The sequence below is a fragment of the Myxocyprinus asiaticus genome, chromosome 39, assembly GCF_019703515.2.
Source record: "Myxocyprinus asiaticus isolate MX2 ecotype Aquarium Trade chromosome 39, UBuf_Myxa_2, whole genome shotgun sequence".
In the NCBI taxonomy this organism is placed as follows: domain Eukaryota; kingdom Metazoa; phylum Chordata; class Actinopteri; order Cypriniformes; family Catostomidae; genus Myxocyprinus; species Myxocyprinus asiaticus.
In genome coordinates this window covers 24,649,339-24,677,260 of record NC_059382.1, presented here as the reverse complement: position 1 = coordinate 24,677,260, position 27,922 = coordinate 24,649,339, and the positions used below count along the sequence as shown (strand labels likewise).

General features: G+C 39.3%; 1 protein-coding gene across 2 annotated transcripts in view; it reads left to right on the top strand.

Moving 5' to 3' along the window:
• hip1 (huntingtin interacting protein 1) overlaps positions 1-27,922 on the top strand; it is an 81,384-nt gene that overhangs the window by 40,635 nt on the left and 12,827 nt on the right. For both annotated transcript variants that reach the window (XM_051678979.1, XM_051678980.1), the window contains exons 2-21: positions 2,621-2,684; positions 3,154-3,296; positions 4,734-4,790; positions 7,035-7,115; positions 8,174-8,250; positions 9,967-10,028; positions 10,976-11,116; positions 12,622-12,679; positions 12,808-12,883; positions 13,071-13,214; positions 13,326-13,423; positions 14,611-14,683; positions 16,269-16,452; positions 17,951-18,039; positions 20,142-20,258; positions 20,771-20,872; positions 24,299-24,493; positions 24,567-24,714; positions 24,821-24,907; positions 26,436-26,543. In XM_051678979.1, coding sequence (XP_051534939.1) covers positions 2,621-2,684; positions 3,154-3,296; positions 4,734-4,790; positions 7,035-7,115; positions 8,174-8,250; positions 9,967-10,028; positions 10,976-11,116; positions 12,622-12,679; positions 12,808-12,883; positions 13,071-13,214; positions 13,326-13,423; positions 14,611-14,683; positions 16,269-16,452; positions 17,951-18,039; positions 20,142-20,258; positions 20,771-20,872; positions 24,299-24,493; positions 24,567-24,714; positions 24,821-24,907; positions 26,436-26,543 — 2,104 coding nt within the window. The remainder of the gene's footprint in view (positions 1-2,620; positions 2,685-3,153; positions 3,297-4,733; positions 4,791-7,034; positions 7,116-8,173; positions 8,251-9,966; positions 10,029-10,975; positions 11,117-12,621; positions 12,680-12,807; positions 12,884-13,070; positions 13,215-13,325; positions 13,424-14,610; positions 14,684-16,268; positions 16,453-17,950; positions 18,040-20,141; positions 20,259-20,770; positions 20,873-24,298; positions 24,494-24,566; positions 24,715-24,820; positions 24,908-26,435; positions 26,544-27,922) is intronic.

Here is a 27,922-nt window from a genome sequence, read left to right as displayed (position 1 = left end):
AAAAAAATCTGTAAAATTTACAGTAAAAAAAAAGTCAAACTTGATATTAACCTTCTGAAACTATAAAAATCTGCTTTTCACATTATACGGTATTGTTAATTACTGTAAAAATGACAGAAGAGCACATAATGACATGAAGTTGACCGATAGTGGCTCTTCCAGGAGCAATGACCAATAAACATGTAGAGACAGTGCTCAGTGTCACTTACACAAACACTAAACACCATCAGGGTAACACATGTGAAATTAAAATAATGCAATAAACATTAACTAAATTACATTAAATATAACACATAACACCCCAATGTACATAACTGATATTAAAAATAAGATAAAATATAATGAAATATTATGGTTCATGCAGGAAATTGTGGGAACGCCCGATTTATTGTTTTTTATTGTAATTTTAACAATAGTTTACTGTAAAAAGTACATGTACTCTCTTGTTAAACAATGTACATTTTTACCAATAATTATATAGGACAATCATACTTTTTACATTTTTTTTCAACATTTTATTGTAAAAACTACTGTATTGTCTTTTAAAATATATGACAATTTTTTTTATTGTATATTTTACGGTTAATATTCGTTAGTCAATTAACGTTTTATTTCTAAAGCATTTTTAGTCTTTTACTGTTAAAATTAGACATTTTTTACAGTGTATGCTAGCATTCACTGTATTAGCTAGTACTTGCTAGCTAGTTACAGTAGGTTCCCTCTATTTGACGTATTTAAGTTTATATTAAATGGTAATTTTATGTTCAGCCAAAGAATTTAATTTCAAGTTAAGTGCCATCAAAATGTATGAGTAGGCTTACTCAATATTTCAAGTTAACAGCAATTAACGTGCACGTTTAGAACAAAATTAAAATCAGAAAGTTCTTTTAACTTGGGAGTTTATTAACTTCAAAAAATGTATGTAACTGATTGTTTTGAGTTTTGCTAAATTATTAGGGTTTACAGTGTATGCAGTATATTTTGAGATGTGTTTGCTCTCAATGGCTTAAACGAGTGATTTTTTTTTTTTTTTTTTTTTTTCGCCATAGGAATAATCATTTCAACTGAACAGCCATGTTGCCAATTAATTTGAACTTTTAAGTAGTAAAATATAGTTAAAACAATGGTAAAACTTGACATTTAAGGTTGTACATTTTAGCATGTACTAAAACATTTTTGTTGGTGTGTATGTTTACATTAGTTAATGCTTTGTGAACTAACATGAACTAACAATAATAATATTTTTATAAATAAACATTAGCCAAGATTAATAAATGCTGTAAAACAAATCATTGATCATTGTTAGTTCATGATCATGATATTTACAAATGTTAACACACCTTAAATGTAAAACCTTAACGTTATTGTAAAGTGTTGCAAATATAATAAAAAAATAATCGAGGCATGTTTGTCACACTGTTTACGCTAAATCAATTCAAGGAAGAATTATATTTCTATAAGAATTTTCATTTACATTCACAAATATAACAAGATGTGATTTTTAGCAGCAATGTTTATCTACCTGTACATTTTTGTATATAAAAAAAAAAAAAAAAAAAAAAAATATATATATATATTTTAATAAATGAAAAATTCCACTTATTTAGCAGACTCTTTTATCCAAAGCGACTTACAAATGAGACACAGCAAGCAATTTGTCATACAAAATTTAACAACATCTGCAGTATAGGACTGCCAAGTTCTCACAGGGACTGGAGTAGTAATGATGCTAGCACAGAAGAAAGAGACAGACAAGGATTTTTTTTGTACATTTAAATGCAGGTTAAGTGCAGTAGTAAGTGCAATTAGTACGGGTTGGTTAAGTGCTCGTGGAACAGATGTGTTTTCAGCTGGTTCTTGCATGATGAGAAGGTAACAGCAGATTGTGTGGAGGTTGGAAATTCATTCCACCACAGAGGAGCAAAGAAAATGAATGATCGTGAAATAGACATTGAGCCTCTTTGTGATGGGACCACCAGGCGTTGCTTGTTCATAGAGAGCGAGTTGGAGCATAGACCCGAAGAAGTGAATTGAAATAAGAGGGTGCAGTTCCATTGGCTGTCCTGAAACCCAGAGTCAAAGCCTTGAATTTGATGCGGATAGCTACAGGTAGCCAGTGGAGTGAAATTTATGTTATAAATTTTACTTCGGCAGGCCCCAAATATTTTCAATGCAGGAAAAACCCTGGGAGCCTAATTATACAATATTATCCATAACAGTGACTAATCGACTAGTCTTTCAAACACCTGACCCACTCATTTTGCACATCCCTAATAAAAGGTGCATTAAAATCATTATTAAGATTCAATACACATCCCCATCCTATTGTGAATATTCTATATATTGTCCCACCTGGTCTGTGTGCATGTTTATGGTTGGAAAATTCATCAAAAACCATTAGGAGCTCAAGTGCGCTCTTTGAGCTGAACTTCATTTGTATTCAGTGGCTGTTGCACAGCGGTGGTTAAAGTTACTCAATAAGCCTCGGCTGAAACACTTAAACTCACTGTTTCACTCAGCACAAAGGACGGCTCTTCTGCCATGAGCTGTTTTCTAAACTGTAACTTCTCTATGAAGGCAGAATGAAGGCTCAGTTTCCTATTCCTTCTCTCTTCCACAGGCAGTGAGCATCAACAAGGCCATCAACACACAGGAGGTTGCTGTCAAAGAGAAACATGCCAGGAATATCCTTTTGTTTGTGTTACCCTGAAAGAGAAATATTCTCAAATGTGGGTGTAAAAGTGTCAGGTGGATTAGCTATGTTGTCCGCACAGCCACCTCAAGCCAAGGCGTTAGATTCTGATGTGCCAATATGTCCGGCTGACCGATTAAAGGAATAGTTCTGTCATAATTTACCATTACTCATCCTTATGTCGGTCCAACCCGGTATAACTGCTTTTTCTGGCAGAACACAAAAGGAAAGAATTTGAATGAATATCCCGGTTCGTCTTTTCAATACAGTGACAGTAGATAATGAGTCACTTCAAAGCTTACAAAGGACCCAATAGTCTCTTAAAAGTAGTTGTATTTTAATAAGAAAAAAAATTGAGTGCACCTTTACTGTTAGGTATAAGCGAGACCTCAGAGTTAGTTTTGTGGAGCCACCTGTTTACTTCTGTGCCCCCAGCCCTTCTCCTTGACTTCAGTCTTTACCTTGCATATTGGGAACGCATCATGAGAAGGGGGCTCACACCTTCTGGCTTGCTGTCAACCGCCTGCCCCTCTCCAGCAATGCAGTACTCTGCTGGAAATTTTGCCACGTCTTCCACAAACTCCTGAGAGATGGCCATCCAAACGTGAGTACTCCTACATTCAGGTCTAATTGCACCTCTATCTCTTTATCTCTTTTTCTCTTGCACTATGGATCTCCCCAAAACAGCTCCCCATAGTAATCTCAGCATGTCAGCCATATAATGCATGCATAATCCATTTTCGGCAATTCAGCAGCATCTCCCATGTGCTCTGTTCTAAAAACTAGTGAGCTGCCGGCCTAGACAGCATTTTAAGGGATCATATTAGGCATGATTTTGACGCAAAGGCTGTTCCAAAACATTAAGCTGCCTTCTAAGATACCTAATTTTGGTCACATTCTAAGGCAGCATTGCACATGGAGTAGCTGCTAGGACTGTACCACCTTGCAGTATGATATATATTGTGATGTATGCATCACAACTCATTATATCTTGATGCATATGTGTCCATAATTGGATTGTGGCTGAAACTACAGTTATCAAATGTGTAAGAGAGACCCAGCGTGTTCAAGAGAGTGAGTGTGAAACTGTGGGTTCAGTTTCAGTCTCTTTCGTGCATAATAGAAACAGCTCTGACCGTACAGAGAAATGCTTTTATGCTTAATTAGATGACCTGCTTCATCATAGACCGCAACAGTGCCCTCCCACTTTTTCAGCCATCTTGTTCCGGAAGTATATTATAAAATATTCAGATATATACACATATATAAGGAGTTTGATAGTGTAAGGAGACTGACTCTGTTGCATCAGACACTGCAGAGCTCTTTTGATGCAGGTTGTTTGCTGGGACTCTCTGATTGGAGGATTTTCCCCCTTAGGATAATGGGTAGTGTAGTTCTTCACTTGCAGGGCTGCGTTAAAGCTACACTTGTCTAGTGTAACGTTTGGCCCTCTAGCGGTTGAAACATAAAACTGCATGTTACTTGCTGAGGAACATTGTTTTGGTAATTATGTGAGTTGGGCTTTGGGTCTATTCTTCTGCGTGGATGAATCTGATGGCCGGTGTAACCATGGTTACAGGTGATCATCTTATCAGAGCAAAAGTCACTAATGACATCAAAACTCGCCCCCTCCCCTCAAAATAATTTAATAAATAAATAATGAAAGAAAGAAAAAGATGGATACCTGAAAAAATGTCAGGTAAGTAGAATACTGTATCTTCCACTGTTGTTTAGACTTGCATAAATAGATGAATGAAAATATCAATACAGGGATCTAAAGTATCGATTCAATATAATGAGAAAAAGTATTGTAATATATCGATTTATGATTGTTTCAGCACATCCCTAGTTGCTGCCTATAAAGAGCATTCCAGATGTGCTACATATGCAGATTCATTTCAGTTAGTATGTTGACTTAGAAGGCAGCTGCCAATGTAGGCGGTTGACAGCAAGACGGTTCACTATGTTTTGGAACACAAATATGGAGAGTTGTACCATGGGATGGTGTCTCAAACTCCCCTCTCTCTCTCTCTCCCATCAGGTCATTAAAGACTCCATGCGGCACAAATCTGACCTGAACGACATGAGCAGGATGTGGGTAAGAGTATGAACACAATTTGCGGCAGTGGCTTTGAATGATTTCTCACTAAAACAGAGGCACGCTCAATACAGCTGTCGATCGTATTGAATGCAGCCTTGTCAAGTTCCCTAGAGTTTTCATCTCATTGTGGAAATTGTTAGCTTGTCAGTCTGCAAGCCATTTCATTTCTGCTGATTGACAGCTGAATAGGTTGGCATTCTGTGAATGCGTCAGACACATTTACCTCAGCAGAGGAGAGATGATCTGTAATTAGCCAACGAGGACGTGTTTTTTTGTTTGGCATTCTGGAGGAACACGCATGTTCAGAGCGCTGCATGTTATGTGTACTAGTCATGTGAAGCTGTTCCCAGACATAACTCTTGAAGTCAACATAATGTCGGTACTGACCGTATTTACTTTTTTAAATGGATAGTTCACCCAAATTCATTTTTTCATCATATACATAAGGGGTTTATTTTATGATAATGACCGACTCAATGTACGTTGTCCTGCTTATTACATGGTTACTTACCAAATATATAATTGAATAAACATTTAAATAATGTTTTGAGTTAAAATTATGTTAATAAGTGAGAAGAAAGAGACCACAGAGTCTCCAGAAACAACTGAATTCAACCTCTGGTTGTTTCTACTAAAATATTTGACTGCCGAATGCTGTGATTGACCAATCAGAATCAAGTATTCCAGAGAGCCATGTAATAAGCATTCCTCATGCATTGTACAGCTCTGTTCCACAGCCAACAGGAAGAATTTGATGGAACATGCCGAGTTGCAAATTTTTGTTACTGGAAATACCTTAATGGCACTATTCCACTGCACGTTACGGTTCGACTCGACTCGACTCTGCTCGCTTTGCTTTACTTTTCTGAGCTTGCTTTTCCACTGCAGTTTAGTGCCGCCTCAACGTGGGTGGGATTATAGGCTGATCGTCATAATTGCGCCACCTCTACTGCCGTGACATCATCTTAAACGCGATACAAACATTACTGACCATAAACAATAACACGACCGCTAGCTGTTAGCTACTAGCTCATTGTGCTGCACAAAGCAGTTGTTGCATGGTGATTTTACACAAGTATAACAGTTAAATTGGCCTGGTTGTTTTAGAAGCAACCTTTCCAGTAGCTGGTCAACTAAATAAAGTGAAGCTTTCAAGCAGAATATAGAGTTAACGTAACAAAACGTACCATCCTCCATCGTGGACTCCAACAACACCGAGTCCAGGGCACTCTCCCTCCCATTGCTTGCCTGTCTATTACCATAGATAGCGTCCATTTGGTCGAACCACTTCCACTTTCTTCTGTTTGAACCACTCCGGCTGTTGTGGTCCTTGATGGTTCTGTAGTCACTTTTACATTTTTTTTTTACTTTTCCCTACAATGTTGGTAGGTCCAGCAGTAGCCGTGTGCGGCCAACAGCTGAGACACTTCCTGAAAGACTTTTTCGTTTCGTGTCGTTTCGTTCGTCGCTAATGAGAGGAACGTCTGCACCTTGTTTATTGACCAGGGCGTGGTTTTGCGCACAGCCATTTCTTTTTACAATTCGAAAGTCGCGTGAACAAATTATATTGCTGTTGCTGTTGCTGACTTTAAAACTAGCAGGTTGATGTCCCGTGTCACAAATCCAGTGACGCTGGTAGTGACGGTTCTCTCTCACCAATCAGTGATCTGCAGGGTTTTGACGTCACATTTAGTATCGGCTCGGCTCGCTTGGAACCTCTACCAAGGTGGTACTAAAAAAAGTATCAGGCACTATCCACAGTGGAAAACCCCCAAAAAGCGAGTAGAGTCGAGTCGAGCTGTACCGTGCAGTGGAAAAGCGCCATTAGTTGTACCCTGCCATGTGTTTGCTTATAATATGCTAAAGGATTCGACTAAGGAGAAATACTTCCCGTGATCACTTCAGCCCACTTCCTGTTATGATGTCACAATGTTTGATAAAGGGAACAGGAAGTGAAAGAATGTGCTCATTTACTAAATGTGCAGCTGGCTCTATTATGCATGTATGCGCAAACATGTTCACACACACCAAAACCTGACCTTAATCTGCCCCTAATGACTCGCACTTTGAATTGTGAAGTGAAGCTGATGAACTGAGAGTGAGTTGAAGCCTCATTAGCCGCTACTGCTGCTTTAGAAAGGCAATAACATAATTTCCTCCTGAAGTTATCAGCCTTGTCCTTTTCTTCATTCTTCATTCTTCTCTCTCTCTCTCTCTCTCTCTCTCTCTCTCCCCCATCAGGGTCATTTGAGTGAAGGCTACGGGAAGTTGTGCAGCATCTACCTCAAACTGCTCATCACCAAAATGGAGTTTCACATCAAAGTGAGTGAATGAGGCCTTGAAGGAGATCTCTTCAGAAAATCCATCTAACAACTGTCCCCCTCATATCTTCTTTTTTGCTCTCCTTTTAAATTACCAGTCTATATCATAGCTTTTTTTTCCTGAGTTCACATTTCAAAATTGGAGGTTTGTTGTTTTTAGTCAATGACCATTAGCTTTGAAGCCATATATGCTAGTGTGCCCCTAAAAGCTGACAAAACAAAAGTTTTAGCAGATATAAACAATTAAAATTGACAGTCTTTCTCCTTCAGGGCCTATACTAATGTTTGTCCAATAAAATGCTTTCTAGAATGAGAATTGCCCCCACATAAAATTAGATGACGAGGCATTTGACTACCGACAGAGAGTCATAGTTACTCCCTCCGTTTACTTGAGCACTGGGCTGAAATCACATTGCGTCAACACCTGCCGTGGGCCTTTGCGATGCTTTTTAATTAAACAGTCGGATTAACCCTGGTCTGCGCCGGTTCTAAGTCAGCTGCTAGGCGCTGGCAGTAGCCGGAAAGATCCATGAGAAGGGCCCAGCCCACGTCTAGAGTCACCGCCAAGCACCGGAGCGCACACCACCCGCCGGCCCTGCCCTCCTCGCGGCGCGTCAGACACCCCTTCTCCCCGCCAGCCGCCTAGAAGGCAAGAGGGGGCCATGTGGAGGAGGGGAGGTGCCCCGGGACGGCCAGGCCACCCCTTAGAGCCAATCCTTATCCCGAAGTTACATATCTGACTTGCCGACTTCCCTTTCCGACCTTTTTCCAACATGCCAGAGGCTGTTCACCTTGACCCATTTTTTAAACGATTTAAGAAGTTTTAACACCACAAAAGTGTTAAACTAAAGGCTATTTTAAACAAATGTAGCCCTTCGTTTTGTTCCACCCAAACTTCCTGTTTTAATGGCAAATATGTAATTTCAGGAAATAATTTTTTTTTGCCAAACCGTTTCATGGGGTCCTTTAAAAGACGGTGTGCTGTCACAGTCTAACATCTAACCTGACACACTCTTTCATCTGTCACAAATCTAACAATTACCCCATCTGCTCTCTCAGAATCTTCGTTTCCCTGGCAACCTTCAGATGTCAAACAGACAGCTTGATGAGGCGGGCGAGAACGACGTCAATAATTTGTGAGTACTTCTTTGTTTCTCACACGCTCTGTGTTTTTCAGTCCTGAATACGCACGTACCTTTAAGGGGGTCATATGCCAGATGCATCTGGCGGATGACACAGTGTCCTAAAATTTGAAACCATTGTTTTCTATGAATATTCGCACATCAGCAGCACCATTCTCTACCCAGCTACGACTTTAAAAGCTGCTCAAAATTTTGCCATGCCACTTGAAAAATTGTAATTAAGTTACATCCATTTTAACCCAAATTTTAATCAAAGGACATACTGTATATTAATGATTTTAGGCTAGAAAATACATTGTGTATATATACATATATATATATATATATATATATATATATATATATATATATATATATATATATATATATATATATATTTCAGTAACAAGTTTGTCTTTTTGTAGTTTTAACGGTTAAATCCTAGCCTTTGTTTTGTGCTAACACATTTTGTCTTACCGGTCAAAAATGGCCGGCCTAAGATTGTTTATAAATCTCTCATATTGCATATGTTATCACAAGATATTACATTCTATCTTTTTTTCCAACTTATTTTTTTAGTAATTATGACAGATTTTGCACTTTTTTTTTTTTTTTACATATTTAAAACATATATTTTTATTGATAGAATGTTTTATTGAACTGAGCTTATACCAGGCCAGTGGGAAGGCACTCTGCGGAATTAAAAAAATAATAATTATGTAATAAATGAATAACCACTTGCTTGATCTGAACAAAATGGGTGTCATTTTAAAGCCTAGAATCTGGACTATACAATGCATATAGCTGATCCTACCAATTCTTAAATAATACTTTTTAATTGGCTGACAAATTAGAACTGTTTCGTTATCATCATTTGCAAATTTGTGATCACAGCAATTATATTCAGAGTTGGTAAAACCATAAAAAATATCATCTGTATATCGTTGGAAAGGTCTCAATTAGTAGAATGCAATGAGCAAATTTGTTTCACTTAGAGGCCAAACTGCAGCGTGTTAGTGTATGAAATTCCCTTTTTGTCATGTACCAGGAACACAACAAATATAACAAAGTGAAATAAAACCAAGAAAATGTAAAGAAAATGGTCCAAATTTTGTTGTGTGTTTTCAGATATCATATCTGAACAAAGTCAAGGAATGTTATTCCAATTGGATTAAGTAAAAAAAAAAAGTTAAAAAAAAGTAATCCAACATAAGGGTTAAGCTGTCTGAAGAGAAACTGCACAAACGTCACCCTGTCTAACCGTTCAGTTTGTGCAGTTGCACCATTTTTTTTTTCATACACCAATCTGCAAACTCATAGATGTCACTTAGATTTTTTTGCAAAAACCTACATATTTAGCTTTTGTCTTTATGGTAATTACTTTAGATTCACTGTTTTGGGCTCCCACCTATTCACTGCAACGACATTTTCTGTGTGCGATACCTTTGCGTTATCTTACCCGCTACGTGCCGTGGCGCTTCTCGCCTGATGTGCGACCAGCTTGAATTTGAGTTGTTCATTCTGAGATGGTACATTTTCGAAGGTGTTTACTAAGGCAAGCATCACTATTCCTATTGCTCATACTTGGGGTTAGGGATTTCAGCAAACGGCAAGCCCTAATTTGACATGTAATTTGTCCGGCCCCGTTTGTGCCACAGATATGAATGATACCTCAAATCACTATTTGTGTGTAACACTTGTTTCATTCCTCTCCCCTCTCGACACATGTAGCTTCCAGCTGACGGTGGAGATGTTTGATTACCTGGAGTGTGAGCTGAATCTTTTCCTGGGTGGTAAGTTTGAGGCTGGGTGCAGGTGTTTAAGCGGCAGTTACCAGCATGCGGTTTTATGCCCCCTCTTATATGTTAGCTCAAGATGTCAGTACTGTGAGCGTGTGACTATGTTATCAGTTGAATCAATTCACAAATCAGCCTGAATGATTCAAAAGGGAATTTGTTTGAATTAAAATTATTTTTTAAATCATATGTTGAGTAATTTTTTTGTTGTTGTTGAACTATCCCTTTAAGTGCAGAGCTGGTCAAATGTATCCAGTGTTATCAAAAATCTATCCAAAACACTGCTCGATCTCAGTGTGAGTGTTCTGGAAGCATTAGGAGGAAGTTAATGAGAGTGTTGTTGGCTGCAGCAGAGTTCCTGGCACAGGAAACCACACCTATGTGTGCTGAGGAGCCTGCATCAGTGAGCACGAGTCAGAGGGAGGGGGATGAATGTGAATGAGGAAACTGTCCATGAGATGGGTGGATTGAGAAAAAGAGCTTGCTGAAGGGAGTGGATTGAATGAGGGATTCATAAAAGAAAAGAATAAAACTTCCTTTTTAAAGGCATAGTTCACCCCAAAATGAAAATTCTTTTGTCCTTTATTCACCATCATGTTGTCCCAAAGTGCATGACTGACTTCCTTCTGTGAAACACAAGAGCAGTCTAAGTCACTATTCACTTTCATTGCATTTTTTTTCCCATACAATGAAAGTGAATGGTGACTGAGGCTGTCATTCAGTCGAACGTCTCCTTTTGTGTTTTTGAAGAAAAAAGTCATACGGATTCAGAACATTGTGAGGTTGATTAAACGACAACAGAATTTTCATTTTTGGGTGAACTGTCCATTTAAGGATTTTGCTATTTAGAGTATTTTGAAAATATGTTTAAGGCCCATGACATGAAAAGATATGTGTTTAAGCTATGTGTATTTCAGAGTGTTTATGTGTGTGTTTCTCCTCAGTGTTCAGCTCGTTGGATATGTCTCGTTCAGTGTCGGTGACGGCAGCGGGTCAGTGTCGTCTGGCTCCTATGATTCAGGTCATCCTGGACTGCAGTCATTTGTATGACTACACCGTCAAACTGCTCTTCAAACTCCACTCCTGTGAGTCCAGCCCCCTGCTGTCCATACACAACGTCTGTTTTCTCTCACACACACAGAGGAAACATTGGCCCATCTTTAAGCCCCGCCTTTGAAGCGTTACTGACCAATCCGAAACTGTTGCTATCCACCAAATTGTCAGACAAACAATTGATTTTTTTTCTAATACATGCTTATGTAAGTCCAGTTTGTTTAGATCTTTTCTGTAAGATTCCATTTAAAATCATCTGGGGCACTTGTTATAGTGAAACAATATACCCAAAAGATGATATATGGGGTATCTTTTTTCCTTTTCTAAATATTAACAATAAATCTTGAGAAGTTCATGCTGTTGATTTAACTATGTGTCAGCACTCATTCACGGATGAATGTGTATAGTATCAATAATGATGCTTTACAGTTGATTCAAGTACATTTATACTCACTTGATGACATTTTAAAGTGTTCATAGCACCATATTGAGTATATTGTGGTAACATTAGTAAGTTTGATTTCCTGTACAGGTATTAGTTATATCTATTCTTAGTAATTGTAATCAATATCAAATTATATTATTGATTGATTATGATAAAAATGTGCCTTTGCTCTGAACCTTTCTGTCGTACATGTTTGTTTTTTTGCCCAATTGAACCTTCGCTAAGCTCCGCCCCCCTTGGTTACGGTCGCTCGCTCTGACAAGCTATGCAGAACTCCCTGTTGGAATGAATGGGAGATTGCCATGAACAAAGCGGTTTTTGGTAAAATGTTCTCATGAACAGAATAGATAATATTATAACGTGGGCTGGAATGAACAGTGATATTGTAAAGCATATTTATCTGAAAGAAATTGTAAAGAATTTGTTAAATTACATTGTAATTTGATTGGAAACTGTGCAGACTGTGAATCAGAATTGTGGCAAATGATCATCACAGTCACTTAAGAAGGGAAAGCATCATTTACTATAATGATTTTAATATACTTTTACTAAGACCTTAATCAATACATAAATTAATGAATGTTATGTTGTTAGCTTTAATTTAACTTGGAGCCAATGTAGGTGTCTTCGCTGATGTTATAATATTCATTTAAGAATGAGGAATAACTTTCTTTTTTAAAAGAAAGACAAAACACTGCATGTATCCTCTGGGTACCTTGTATCACTATAACAAGTAACCCAGCAACAACGTCTTTATCCAAAGACGAAATGGATAAAGAGAGATGGATTACAACAGTCTGATAAGAGAAAGATGCCAACTACTTTACTGACTAGTTTATTTTTTTAATTAATTTCAGGGTAATATAACACAAAGAAGAATGTAAAAAAAGGTTTGCTTGATTTGTGCTGCTATATATGGTGGAAACGTGCCATTATAGTCTGTGAAAATGCCATGTTTAGTGGTGGCAGAACAATTATAAATGGGAAAGTTTGACAGAACTAACAACAGTAACTAAAGGGGCTTAGTGGCGACTCAATTTATTTACCTCCTCATTGTCATGTTTGGAATTCTCTCCCTCTCATGTCCTTCAGGTCTGCCAGCTGATACTCTTCAGGGCCACAGGGATCGCTTCCAGGAGCAGTTTAAGAAGTGAGTGCACTCCCTTGTTTCTGTCAGTCACTGTTCACTCAAACTGTTAGTGCTAGTGTATGATAGACACACTTTCTTTTGTCATTTCTCACCCTCACTCTTTCCTTTGGCTCTTTCTCTCTCTCCAGACTGAAGAGTCTGTTCTATCGCTCAAGTAACCTGCAGTATTTCAAGAGACTGATTCAGATCCCACAGCTTCCTGAGGTGAGACTCCTGCATACCAAACACATTTCTGCCTGACCTGAGTCACAAAACATGGCTAGTGGGAAGAAATTGTTTAAGTGATTTACATACCCGCCTGCTAAGATCTCTACTGGAATGATCCAGTTTCTCTCTTCCTATGTTTTTCACCTTCCTCCCACTTTCTTTGTCTCCATCACATTCTCTTCAGAATCCTCCAAACTTCCTGCGGGCATCAGCTCTGTCCGAGCACATCAGTCCAGTGGTGGTGATTCCGGCGGAGTCATCATCCCCTGAGAGTGAACATGTGGTTGAGACAGAAGATCTGGTGGACACGGACATCCCATCTTTACCGGTACCGAACACACGATGTCATCTCGCTGTCCTCTCTCACATCACTTTTTGAACTCGCTGTGTTGTGTGTCGAAAGATGAGGATGGGTCTCATTTTGATTTTTCTTCATTAGAGCGCTGTGGAGAGTAAATTCGATGACCTTTTCGGCACCTCTGCCGCCACAGACCCGTTCAACTTCAACAGTCAGAACGGCATGCGCAAAGATGAGAAGTAAGACTTTTGTTTTCGGAGATATCCTTGATATCATTATCATTGATGTAAATTAATAATCAAATTGATATCTACTTGCTTGGCCATAACAAAATTGGTGATAAATAGGAAGCTTTCCATTTTTCGTTACTTATGAAATATAATTACTGTACACGATATGAAGTGTTGGCTGTAATTTAATTACTTGTTAGTAGAAAAAGTAGTGTAATGCATTACATTTCAAATTCTAGTAATCAGATTACAGTTACTGACTTTCAGTTAAGTTAATTTTAAGTGCTTTATTTGGGTTACAGACATTTCTAAAATAATATAATCTGTCTAGAATACATTGAAAACATCCATCCATCCATCCATTAATAAGCAAATTTGTTTTTGTTTCTGTGACAGCTGAAGCGTGTGCGCTCCCTAACGATCAATAACCAAAAAGTAAATATTGACATTATTTTGAATTCATTTTGCGTAAAAACAAAAGCTTTTCTTTGAAATGCATTTCAGAAAGTATCTTAAAAGTAATTAGTAATGTGATTAATTTTTAAAGATGTAATCAGTAAAGATTAAAATTTTAGAAATGTAATTAGTTATTTGTATTGAATAATATTTTTTTTTTAAGTAGCTTACCGTACACTGACCATATATCAAACATATGGACAAAACATAAAAGAGATTGGATAGTAATATGTCGTTGGAAATGTCTCAACGAATAGAATACATCAAGCACTCACACGCTAAAGTATACTGAGGAAAAGCCATGTATTTGTATGTGAAAGCACAAAGTTACATGTAAGTTGTAAACAGTTGTGGCTTTTTGTCGCATTTTCGCTTGTAACTTCATTAAACATAAATAGAAAATAAAAACGCACACGCTTACTGAAGAGCAGATGCTCCCAATTAAAACGAGCACAAATACAACGTGATACGATGCATAGACCTTGATGTAATCTGGCTAAAGGGAGTCCTAATGCCTCTCGGATACATGCTATATTTCTATATTTCTCTCATTGAATCAGCATCATAGATGCTTTATATCTTTCATGTTTCTTCTGTTTGTTTAATCACTATTCTTGATATTTAAAATGATTAAAGAAAATGATCAATACTGATAAATCATTAACAACCTTATTGGAAACTGAATGAAATACTCATAGATTGCTTCAGCTTTAAGAACTGTCTTGTATCTCTCTTCTCAGAGACCGTTTGATTGAGCAGCTCACAGCGGAGCTACAGGCCCTGAAAGAGGAGCTGGAGACTTTCAGACTGGAGGTAAAGAGCAAGACATGAAAGGAGGTCAAACATGAGCAGATCAGAGTCCTGCACATGTACGGGTATCAGCAGGTACACGATGGGTAACCCGCTAATATTTGACGTAATGGGCGGAAAATCTTTACAGTACATTGTCATTTGCAGTGCGGGTCGGGAATCAATAGGCACGGGTGGACTGCGGGTCAAAAAGCCAAGGCAATTTTTTTAAATGTCAAATAATGTTCATCTTTCTCTTGTTTTTTTTCTGTTAATTGTCACCACAACGTTAGGCAATGTGTCTGTTTTTCTTAAATGCTCCAACTCAGAGTGCCTAATGTCAGTTTGATTGCTTGTGTGACGTTAGCAAATAAAAACTTTTGCCTACCTGATGTAGTAGATTTATTTTAATGTGGGTGCGGTTTGGATCATGGTCTTTATGTTAAACAGGTCGAGTATGGAATTAAATTAGTGTTGCTGTTGGATAATCGGTCGGGTGTTTTGTTAAATACTGCTGGGCGGGGCGGGTGCAGGCTTCCAAAACAGGACCCATGCAGGACTCTGATGCAGATACAATAGAAGAGACATGAAAAACAAAGTAAATAGCTGAACACACAACACATGGTTGACCATTTGTAAATATAATGTATTTCAAATTGGATTGGAATCCAAAGAAATTTAACAAATGTGCGTCAAATTCAACTCACAATTCCAGTTCCTTATTGATTACTAAATGATTTTGTTTAGTACATTTTGGCACCTCTGCAGTTTCCTGCAGGAAAGTCTGTCAGATTATTTTAGTACAGTACTCCATCTGCATCAGCAGAAGACTGAAACCAAACATCATAAAAATCATTCACTCCCAGTATTAATAAAAAATGAAACCAAGGGGGCCTGGGTAGCTCAGGAAGTAAAGACGCTGACTACCACACTTGGAGTCGCAAGTTCGAATCCAGGGTGTGCTGAGTGTCTCCAGTCAGGCTTCCTAAGCAACTAATTGGCCCGGTCGCTAGGGTGGGTAGAGTCACATTGGGTTAACCTCCTCGTGGTCACCATAATGTGGTTATCGCTCTCGGTGGGGCGCGTGGTGAGTTGTGCTTGGATGTCGCGGAGAATAGCGTGAGGCCTCCACATGCGCTAGGTCTCCGCGGTAACGCGCTCAACAAGCCACGTGATACGATCCGCGGATTGACTTTCTCAGACGCGGAGGCAACTGAGATTTGTCCTTCGCCACCCAGTTTGAGGCGAGTCACTACGCCACCATGAGGACTTAGAGCACATTGGGAATTGGGCATGCCGAAATTGGGGAGAAAAGGGGAGAAAATCCAAAACAAAGTTTGAAATGAAACTATTTATTGAATAAGAATCCGTCTTTACCTTACCAAATATATCTGGGCATTTTCGTTTGGACCAAATGAAAATTTACCTTGGTTCTTGGACTGTAACCTTTGTTTATCTGTGATATTTGTAGCAAATCCATAGTAACCACATGTAAAGTCATGAATGGCTTCTCATTATCATGGTTCAGTCAGTGTAACACTGGTTTCTATAAAGCAAACTATAGTTAGGTAAGGTTATTCACAGTGACATTTCTTTTGGCCTCTCTCAGAGTGGACGTCTTTGTCAAGCACTGAGGGGGCGTGTGAATGAGCTGGAAGCGGAGCTGGCAGAGCAGACTCACTTGAAGCAGCAGGCACTGGGAGAGAGTGAGTTCCTGAGGGTGGAGCTAGACGACCTGCGCAGGGTCAAAGAGGACACTGAGAAAGAGCAGCGCAGCCTGAACGAAGTTGAGAGTAAGAGGTTTTGGTCTTATCCTAAAATCATAAAGACACTACAGTGTTTCCCACAGGATTTCGTGAGACTGTGGTGGGTGGACCTCAGACCCTGTAGGGGGGTCTGGGGGAGCATGAAAATTTGGTACATTTTTAAGTTAAATGCATCAATCTGGTGCACTTTGAGAGCAAAATTAAGAGAACTTCGTGCTCTTGACCGGGAGTGAGAGATGCTTTGCCGAAGCAACAGTGCAAAACACAATGTTAGAGACCTTTTATGCTATTATGAGAAGTGTAAAAATATTTTCGGTTCGTTATGAAACTGTGGTGGGACAAATTAGACCGTGGCGGGCCGCCACAGTCTAGGTAATGAATGGGAAACACTGTTCTAAACATACACTCATTTGATTGAACTTTTATTAACTTTAGCCAAATATTAGCGAACTTGGCTAGCTGACTAGAAACAACTGTGTTACCTTGGCGTTGGCAAATTGACAATCGTGAGTCTCTGAGTACTAAAACCATTCCACCAGAACAGTTAAGTTTAGTAACCGTGCTGAGAGATCCAGGCCGTGAACGGTTTGCAGTCATTCCGTGCCGAACGGTGCTCAGAACCTTTCAAATGGAGACGATTGGGCAAGGCATCCTGGGGAGTTAAAAGTAGAGATTTTATTGTTGAATGAGGAAAGTTGTCTAAATTATAATTTACCAAAAGGTCTACTGTGGTAGGCAGATAAACGATAGGTTACACACTACTGCCGTAATTCCTGTGGGTTGATTTTTTCCTAATGTAAATAGTCCGTTTCTAGCATCCTTGTGTGTATCATGTGAAAGTTACTGTGTTTTCTTTCACCACTGCAATGTTTTGCCCATAGATTTACATAGGTAGGTACAGTACGGTAAACACAACCCCCCCCCCCCCCCTCCTTTTTTTTCCCTATAGTTACCAACAGCATGTCACAGATGCTGTTGACACAGCTTAAGTTTGTAAGGTTTGTAAAGTTTGTTAATACTCTGAAGACTTGGATTCACGGCTATAATTTAGGACTTTAAGTGAAATCATTACTCTGTTTCTCTTTTGTAAAGCGATAAAAACACTTTCCTTCCTTCTAGATATATTTACAATCACTGGTTCACCTCAATCTGTTGTTTTTGGAAAATCGGTTTCTGTTTAAATTAAGCAATAATCACAATACAGAAGCAGCATATTTTGTGGGCTGTGGTAAAGGATATTAAAGAGCCGTGCAAATGCAGAGCAGAGAAAGATGCTCATTAGACAGTCTGGCTGCTCTCTGGAGCTGAGGAACACAGCCTGGAGGTTCCCCAATCCACACCAGCCACAATCACATACTAAAAAACGATATTGCCCACAGTCCAATTCACCAGCATGCATGCACACAACAACAATGTAACTGCTGGGTGCTAACTGTCCTAATTGTGTGTTTGTGAGAGAAGTATGAAGTATGTCAAGTCTTATGTTTGAGTTACTAAGCCATATATTTGTGTATATCTTTTGTAGGAAAAGCCCAAGCAAATGAGCAACGCTATACAAAACTAAAGGAGAAATACACGGAGCTGGTCCAGAGCCACGCTGACCTGCTGAGGAAGGTGAATTGACTTGTGGACTGCATACTGTGCATATATTGTATGCTGGCTAATATAAAAAATTAGTATGTGTATCAGAATACATAATGTAATGTCTTTAAGGGTTAGTTCACCCAAAAATAAAAATGTTCTCTCTAGAATTTAGATTCATTATTGGATTGGACTGCCAATCCAGAGTTAAAGGGATAGTTCACCCAAAAAAAAAAGTCTCATCATTTACTAACCCTCATGCCATCACAGATGTGTTTAGGGGTGGGCTTTAGTGATAGGGATCAATGACTCCCTTCTGTGGTTAAGGTTAGGGGTGGGTGTAGGGATAGGCTTTAGGGATAAGGACCAATCAGGTAGCGGGGAGTCAAAATCTGGTGGGGAGTAAAATTTTGGCACAACACAGGCTTCTATTCTCCATGTGTGCCCACACTGGCATCCTCGTAGGCCCAGGAGCAGAACAGGGAGGGTTCAGCCAAATTAAATGCATCGCCGGACCCGCTCCTCGGACCCTTGGTGCGAATTGGATGCGACGCCGGGGAGGACAGCACGCACTGCGGCCGACAGGCTAGAGGCCGGCCCGCCTTCCCCTCTCACCTGCCTGGGAAGACAAGCTGCCATCGCCGCCGCCCCCTACGTGCCTCGGACCAAGGAGGGGAGCGCGTGCGGTCATCGGACCCTGCTCACGCCTGTGCCATTCCATGGACACTTCCCCAGCCTTCACGGAGCCCCGTTTCACTGCGAGGATGCCAGATTCCCCTTTATTTTGATCACCATTCTCCCTGGACACTATTTTCTCTGTTTATGAACATTTTATATTTATTATTATTTTCAATAAACACTCTCGACTCAACTGCATAATAAACACTGGAGTGGATTTACTGTACAGAGAATGGTGACTTCACCCGCAAGTGGTGAGCCAGGTGTGGGAGAGAAATAGGCAAGCTGCCGTATCTCTTCGCATAACCTGAAAATGTTCACTCACTGTCATCTAGACCAGTGTCAAAAGCTAAAACGTGCGGGAGAGACTCCGCGTGTGTGCGAAAGAGACTGAACAGCAGCCAGAGAAAGTAATAGTTTTAAAATTTCAAAATAAAATTCCCCTTTATTTTGATCACCATTCCCCCTGGACACTATTTTCTCTGTTTCTGAACATTTTACATTTATTACTATTTTCAATAAACGCCTCCCCGAGGCTTGACGCCACACCCACTGTGTCTGTCTCTTGCTCACCCTGCCACAACTCATAGTAAAAACATTCAGCCACTGAACCGGATAATTAATACGTTCCAAAGAGGGTTGCAGATATCAGAAATATCCACAGTCGCTAACGTCAATGAATGAATAGAATACAACAGGCATATTGTTTTACTCGCAGACTAAAAGCTGTTAATTTGTGCACAGCATACTGTAGTTACTGATGTTATAAACAGATGTGGCTTACTTGTCGCGTTTCTTTCATGAAACATAAAAATATTAGAAACTGTTACACTCAATTACTTAAAGAAAATTCTCCTGTTTAAAAAAAAAAAAAGCCCAAAAACATGTGATATGATGTGTAGATTCTGAGGTACTGTAATCTTCATGGAGCACATTTGACATGTGAGAGGCTGAATGGTAGTCAAACGGCTGCTCCTGGGTCCTTGTGCCTGTCACATGCAAACTCTCTCAGTGCAATTTCAACACAGATGCGACTTATGTCTTTTTTTTCTTTTTTTCTCAACAATGAGATTTTGACATGGTGCGACTTATAGTCAGGTGCAATTTTATTTCTGGAAAATACGGTATATAGTACATTTGCATATTGCACAATATGCATCATGCAGAATTAGTAATAGTAGTACTGAAGTATGCTATTCCGAATGTAGCCACTGACCTCTTCAGTTGAGTTTGCTTGAGCTCCAATATCAGGCCTATCATTGAATCTGCAGGTGATTCAACCCTTCCAAGAGGCTTCAGTTCCTGCTGACTCCTCTTCTTTTTTCATAGAGATAAAACCTGGCACAATCTCTCTCTGTCACACTCCAATAGTGGGAGACATGTCCTTGGGAAAGTAACTGGCTCAGCTAAGAGTCTTGGCTCTGTATTAAACTGTACATGTCATGTGTGTTTCTCAGAATGCAGAGGTGACGCGGCAGATGACGGTGGCCCGTGCCGCTCAAGATGAGGTTGAGACCGTGAAGAAAGAGATGCAGGACAGATTGAAAGTCGTTCAAGAATGCACAAGTCAGCAGGTCGGACGCACGACACAAACACACTTAGAAAAAACGCACTCCCTCTGCCTGGTGTATCCATAGCAGGGTCCAAAATTAACTTTTTGCAACACTTACCAGTGGCAGGTTAATTAAAGGGATAGTTCACCCAAAAATGAAAATTGTTATCATCAACATGTCGTTCCAGACCTGTATGACTTTTGTCTTATATTTAACACAAAAGGAAATGTCAGGAAGAATGACAGCCTTAGTCATCATTCACTTTCATTGTATAGAGAATATAAAACTAGATATAGTTCTGGTGATAAATCTACCTGAAGACATGCAAGTCGCGACATGTTTTAAGTGTATGGTTCAATTTGATTGGCTCACGTCACTTACATCAGTGTGATCAGATTGTCATTCTTATAATTGGATTGAAATCAGTTCCTAATAAAGAAACTGGTTAGTAAATTAAATTTTGGACCCTGATCCTTAGTTTGTTTGTCTTGCAACCCCTCCCCGTTTGTGTTTGTGTGTATATGCACGAGTAGGAGAAGGCACAATTAGAGCAGCTTCAAGCTCTTCAAGCCGAGCTGATGTCCAGCAGAACAGAACTAGAGACCCTGAAGAGTACCGTCACCTCTTCCCAACAGGTGGGATCTTGCCCTCTACCTCTCCTCCTCAGTCGCTCTCTTTTTCCATCCATCTCTGATCCATTGCTCACACCTTGTACTAATTACATGCAATAAGATCATATCTCTTCCATGTGAATTTCAGGATTCCTACAGTCAGGGAATTTTTGAATTATGATTTTCGTTCCTGGAAATGTCTTGGATATTTAAATTGGACGTTTATAGAGTCTTAAAAAGTCATGGAAATATCTATAGTGATTTGATTTTTGTTGTTCTGCTCAGCTCTGAATGTTGAAAAATTATTTTTTATTTTTTATTTTTTTAGCCAGTAATCCCAACGACTGGAAAATGCCATTACAAAAGTCAAAATTTCAAGAATTTTTGTTCTAACTACCTGTGAACATAAATAGTGTTTATGAAAAAGCCATCATAATCTTTTTTCACTAGGGCTTGGAAATTTAATGCTTTCATTTCTCTGATTAGTAGTTGACTGTTTGACACACAAAAAAAATTAACGCAAGTAATGCATTATCCATTTTTATTTTTATTTTTTTCACTTCCTGAAACTTTACTAATGTTTTTCCCCCACTTCCTGTGGCTAAAATTGGTATAAATACATTTCCAGGAGGTACACTCTCGACTCAACTGCACATCCTAGCACAGAAACTAATTGTGTGAGGCACATGTCCCGGGCATAATAAACACTGGAGTGGATTTACTGTACAGAGAATGGTGACTTCACCCGCAAGTGGTGAGCCAGGTGTGGGAGAGAAACAGGCAAGCTGCCATATCTCTTCGCATCACTCGAAAATGCTAACTCGCTGTCATCTAGACCAGTGTCAAAAGCGAAACCGTGTGGCAGAGACTCCGTGTTTGCGTGAAAGAGGCTGAACAGCAGCCAGAGAAAGTAATAATTTTAACATTTTAAACTTCAGCAGTACATTTTTTGTATGTATAATGTCTAATAATGCATGGGCAATGTACACTTAAGTTTATCCTACAAATAAAGCTTGGTATAAATTGAATCTGTCCATTTGATCCTATTATTAAAAAAGTACACTGAAAAACGGTAGAAGATATTTACCAACTTTTAATTACAGCATGTCCACTGATTTTATTGCATGTAAACATACACTCAGTGACCACTTTATTAGATACACCTGTACATCTACTTATTCATGCAATTATCTAATCAGCCAATCGTGTGGCAGAAGTGCAATGTATAAAATCATGCATATTCGTGTCAGGAGCTTCAGTCAATGTTCACATCAACCATCAGAATGGGGAAACAGAAAATAGAAAACTGAGGCTGCAGTGGGCCTACAATCTGTGTACCTCAGCAGAAATCGAGATTCATCAGACCAGGCGATGTATTTCCAGTGTTTAACTGTCCAGTTTTGGTGAGCCTATTCCCACTGCAGCCTCAGCTTTCTGTTCTTGGCTGACAGAAGTGGAACCCGAGGTGGTCTTCTGCTGTTGTTGCCCATCCGCCTCAAGGTTTGACGTGTTATGCAGATGCTATTCTGCTTAGAGGTCGACCGATATATCTGTTTTGCCGATTAATCGGCACTGATAACAGATTTCTGGAACTATCGGTTATCTGCAAAAATCCACACCAATAGTTTTTCTCCGTTGCGTCTGGTGCTTGAACAGCTGGGAAGGGTCGTTATACAGTATGAGAGCAGCCTCTAGAGGCAAAATAAAAACTCACTTCACTGATGCCTTGTGGTGTTTGACACATGAGACTACACTCTGCATGGAGCGGAACACTTCAGGTGTGGATTTAAAACATCAACAACGAAAAGGTATGTATACAGTACACATTGTCATATTATAAAGTAATTAATTTGTTGATTAGATGCTGCCTTAGTAGAGAACAGCAGTATGTTTGCTGACAAAGTCGAGAGGACGCTAACATTAAAGCTAACACCAAGCGGTTTGAACAATGTGACAAAAATACACACAAGTCCTACCCGGATGTTTAAATGTCACGATTGTTACCATCTATTACCATCTATGGGCATTAGATTATATGCAGCTGGTCACATTTCCGTCTGCAGAAACTCTAGAGACTGTTATGCATGAAAATCCCAGGAGATCAGCAGTGACTGAAATACTAAAACCAGCCCGTCTGGCACCAACAATCATGCAAAGGTCTAAATCATTGAGATAAAATTTTTTCCCTGTTCTGATGGTTGATGTGAACATTAACTGAAGCTCATAATGCATGATGTTATACATTACACTGCTGCCACACGATTGGCTGATTAGATAATCACATGACTAAGTAGGTGTACCTAATGAAGTGGTCACTGAGTGTAAACTTGTATTAAAGACTTATAAAATGTAAAAATGTGTCTTATTTAACTCTGTCCGCAAAAACACTGAACATTTTAACATGTATATATTTAAATAATAAAAATAAATGATGAATAACACATTTATTGCAAGTTCTTTGAGACAAAGTATAAAGTAAATTATGATTAGATTTTAATGTTTGTTTTGTTCCATGTTCCATGATCAATCGTGATTAATCACAGAAAACGCTGCAATTCATTACCGGTAGCTAAAAATATTTAATCAGTTCACAACCCTATTTTTCACATAGCTGGAGTTTATTCTGTGCTCCATCCAATATCAAAGTCAATATGCGACATTCCCACTATATCTCAGATTTCTGATCATAAAGGCACTCCATTGCCCAGATGAACACGCAGAGAAACAATGGCAATGCTATCATTTCTTTGCAGGTGCACAAATATCAACAGAGAAGATCATATGCTGTATTTTACACTCCTTTCTCTTCAATCATTAACTAAACCGCTTTTATTATCACGTTGGAACTCTTGAGTCATTAATGTATATGATTTGTTTTAAAGTGAATGTTTATCAGTAACTACATCTCCCTGGGCGTTGCCATACTCGCATGATGCCATACGCCTGTATCTCTGTGAAGTTGTTTAATATCGTCAACTAAAGCCCCCTCAAAACAGGGATGTAGTTTGAAGAAAAGGAATAGTTCACCCCAAAAATGAAAATTCTATCATCATTTATGCATCTTCATGCTGTTCCAAACTCGTTTGACTTTTTTTCTTCCGTGGAACACAAAAGGAGATGTTAGGCAGAATGTTTGCCTCGCTCACTATTCACTTTCAGTGCATCTTTTTTTCCATACAATAAACGTAAACTGTGACTGAGGCTGTAAGTCCATAACGTTCGAACATCTCCTTTTGTGTTCCACGGAAGAATTGTAATTTCAAGTTGAACATCACTGTTTTTTATTTTTAGACCATTGTCTGTTTAATTTCTGTCAAACCCTCCTCATCCTATTTCTTGTTCTCTGAGTTAAAACAAGTCATGTTATACCCATACTCAATTTGTCTCTCCTAATCTCTCTCTCTCTATCTCTCTCTCTCTCTCTCTCTCTCTCTCTCTCTCTCTCTGTAGTCAAATGAGCAGCTCAGTACTCAGCTTTCTGCTCTAGAGTCTGAGAAGGCGGGGCTAATGGGGACCATATCTCAGAAAGAATCGGAGCTGGCAGGTTTGGGGTTGGAGTTAGAGCGTGTGCAAAGCAGTTTGACCACTGAGAGGGAGAGCAGCATAAAAGCTGCTGAAGCCCTGCAGAACCAACTCAATGAGAAGGTGGGAAATCCCAATGTTGCTTTTATCGGATATTTTGTAGTGTCATCCCTTGAACACGTCTGTCTGTCTATAGGAGAGTCATGAGCAGGCACTGGAGAGCGAGCTGGTCTCTCTGCGCTGGGCGGCTTTGCGTGGAGCTCTGGAGGAGGCAGAGAGGATCGTACAGGACAGTCTGGATCAGCTGGACGACCCCGCACACATCAGCTGCACCAGCTCCGCCGGTCAGTCACCAGCTTACTTTACCCACCCTGGCCACCAATGACATCATACAGCAGGGAAGGAACGTGAAAGTGTAATAAATATTAAAGTACATGTCCTCGTGTGTAGATTACCTGGTGTCCAGGTGCCAGGTGGCTTTGGATTGTGTGGAGAGGCTGCAGACTGCCAGAGATGGCTTTATATCAGATAACACAGGTGAATTACATCTATACACAAACTCTCTTTGTGTTCATTAATGTACCATAGGCTCCACCAGTGCTGGGGGAAACCAGTTTGAAACTGTAGCTTGTTAAAATACAAGCTACTCATAATTTTAAAGTAGTTCAACAGACATGCAATTTCTATTTATTTTTTTCTCCCCAATTTGGAATGCCCAATTCCCAATGTGCTCTAAATCCTCGTGGTGGCGTAGTGACTCGCCTCAATCCGGGTGGTGGAGGACGAATCTCAGTTGCCACCGTGTCCGAGACCGTCAATCCGCGCATCTTATCACGTGGCTTGTTGAGCACGTTACCGTGGAGACGTAGTGCGTGTGGAGGCCCACACTATTCTCCGCGTCATCCACGCACAACTCACCACGCGCCCCACCGAGAACGAGAACCACATTATAGCGACCACGAGGAGGTTACCCCATGTGACTGTACCCACCCTAGCAACAGGGCCAATTTGTTTGCTTAGGAGACCTGGCTGAAGTCACTCAGCATGCCCTGGATTCGAGCTCGCGACTCCAGGGGTGGTAGTCAGCGTCTTTACTCGCTGAGCTACCCAGGCCCCCAGTCATGCTACTCTTTGAGTTCAAAACGCTGCATGCTGCTATTAGAAAGTAGGTACTTACATTGAGCTCATTAAAAAATAATTTGTGAATCATATTTTTTTTTACATAATTAAAAAAATATATACATATAAGTTAAGCTTAATCAACTGTGTTTGTTGTATTATGTTGATTACCACAAAAAACTTATTTTAACTCATCCCGTTTATTTAAAAAGTAGTAAAAATCACGGTTACAGTAAGGCACTGACAATAGAAATAATTGGGGCCAGTACATAAATGTCACACTGTTTCAAAAGTATAGCCACAAGATGTAAACATTATACATGTTAACATGATTTTAGTGTGATAAAATCGCTTACTAACCTTATCTGTGCAAAGTTATTTCCAATAGTACTACTTCGTTATCCTGACAGCGCAGCATCAAACTGTAATCCGGTATGCGGTAACGTCGCTAATTTTATTACACTAAAATAATATAAACATGCATAATGTTTATTTCTTGTGACTATAGTTTGGAAACAGTGTTTAAGATTTGTGGACTGGCCTCATTCACTTCTCTATAAGTGCCTTACTGTAACAGTTATTTTTGCTTTTTATCAAATAAATGAGGGATGAGTCAATTTTTTTTTTGGTAATTAAATTAACATTATGCCACAAATGTTGCTAAGCTAAACTTGTATTGAACCCGGAATATTCCTTTAAACCAGCTGAAACCAAATGATTCACTGAAATTAATCACATGCTACTTGAGAGATTTTAAAAGGTATTACATTACTAGAATGTTTCTGTTTCTATGTACAAAAGCAGATATTCAAGAGCCACAAATATGCATTCAGTCTGCTGCATTGCCTTTTTGACATGAATTCAATCAGGCTGTTTGTGACAAAAAGCACTAATAGTATCATGTTGTACCATTTCACACTCTGATTTTCCTCTGTGTGTGTGATAGATTTGTCTGGGCTTGTGCAGGCAGTGACTCAGTTTGCTCACCTGGTGGGCGATGTCATAGTGCAGGGCAGTGCCACCTCCCACATGGTGCCAGTGGAACAAGCTGACGGTGAGCACAAGACGCCACTTGCACAAACACCATGGAAATATATCCAAATGTGGCTGTGTAATCACAGTAGCTTAACTGATGCAATTACTTCCCTATAGATACATTCAATGTGCTTTATTTCAGTCTTCTATATATTTGGAATAATATTCAGTATATTTAAAGGAATAGTTCACCCAAAAATGAAACTTCTCTCATCATTTACTCACCTTGATTTTCTTTCTTCTGCTGAACACAAACGAAGATTTTTAGAAGAATATTTCAGCTCTGTAGGTCCATAAAATGCAAGTGAATGGGTGCCAAATTTTTTGAAGCGCCAAAAAGCACTTATAGACATCATAAAAGTAATCCTTACGACTCCTGTGGTTTAATCCCTGTCTTTAGAAGCGATATGTTAAGTCTGGGTGAGAAACAGATCAATATTTAAGTCCTTTTTTACTGTAAATCTACACGTTCACTTTCACTTCCACATTCAGACACATACTTGTTTGGGCTCGTCAAAGGTGGAGATTTACAGTAAAAAAGGACTTAAATATTGATCGGTTTCTCACCCACACCTATCATATAACTTCTAAGGATATAAATTAAACCACGAGTCATATGGATTACTTTTTTGCTGTGTTTATGTCCTTGTTGGACATTCTGAGTTCACCATTCACTTGCATTGTATGGACCTACAGAGCTGAAATATTCTTCTAAAAATCTTAATTTGTGTTCAGCAGAAGAAAGTAAGTCATACACATCTGTGATGGCATGAGGGTGAGTAAATGATAAAATAATTTTCATTTTTGGGTGAACTATCCCTTTAACTCATGAGAGGCTGTGTTATATTGTGAACACTGTGTGCAAGATGTAGCGGAAGGTGGAATACTGAAGTATACTTTAGCTTTAGAAGGCAGCTGCCTATGAAGTCAGTTGGTGGCAAGGCAGCTCACTAGGATTCGGGACAGAGCAACTATATCATGTAATTTAGCTTGCTAGAATGCTGTATTAACATCCAGTAGCAGAGCTATCCATTTTATAATGGGCAACGTAAATGTAATTTTTATTATTATCTGCAGCTTTAAGCTGCTTGAATATTTTATGGCATTGCTGTATCAACTTATAGAGAAGTCCAAGATAATGAGTTTCTCTTCAAGTCTGTCTCTATACATCATAGAGGTCATTAGTGTCACTGTGCTTTTGTTAATGGCTCAGCCACTGGAGGTCTGATCATTTAGTTAGAGCTGATTTAAAGACGGATGATATTACTCAAAACTGCTAATGCACGATTCCCACACACACAATCACGTCACGACCGTACACGGCAGGAAATGTAAGTTGTGCGTCTGACGAACGTATGTGGAGTGCCTGCAGGTGACAGATGGCTCGTCTGACTGCTC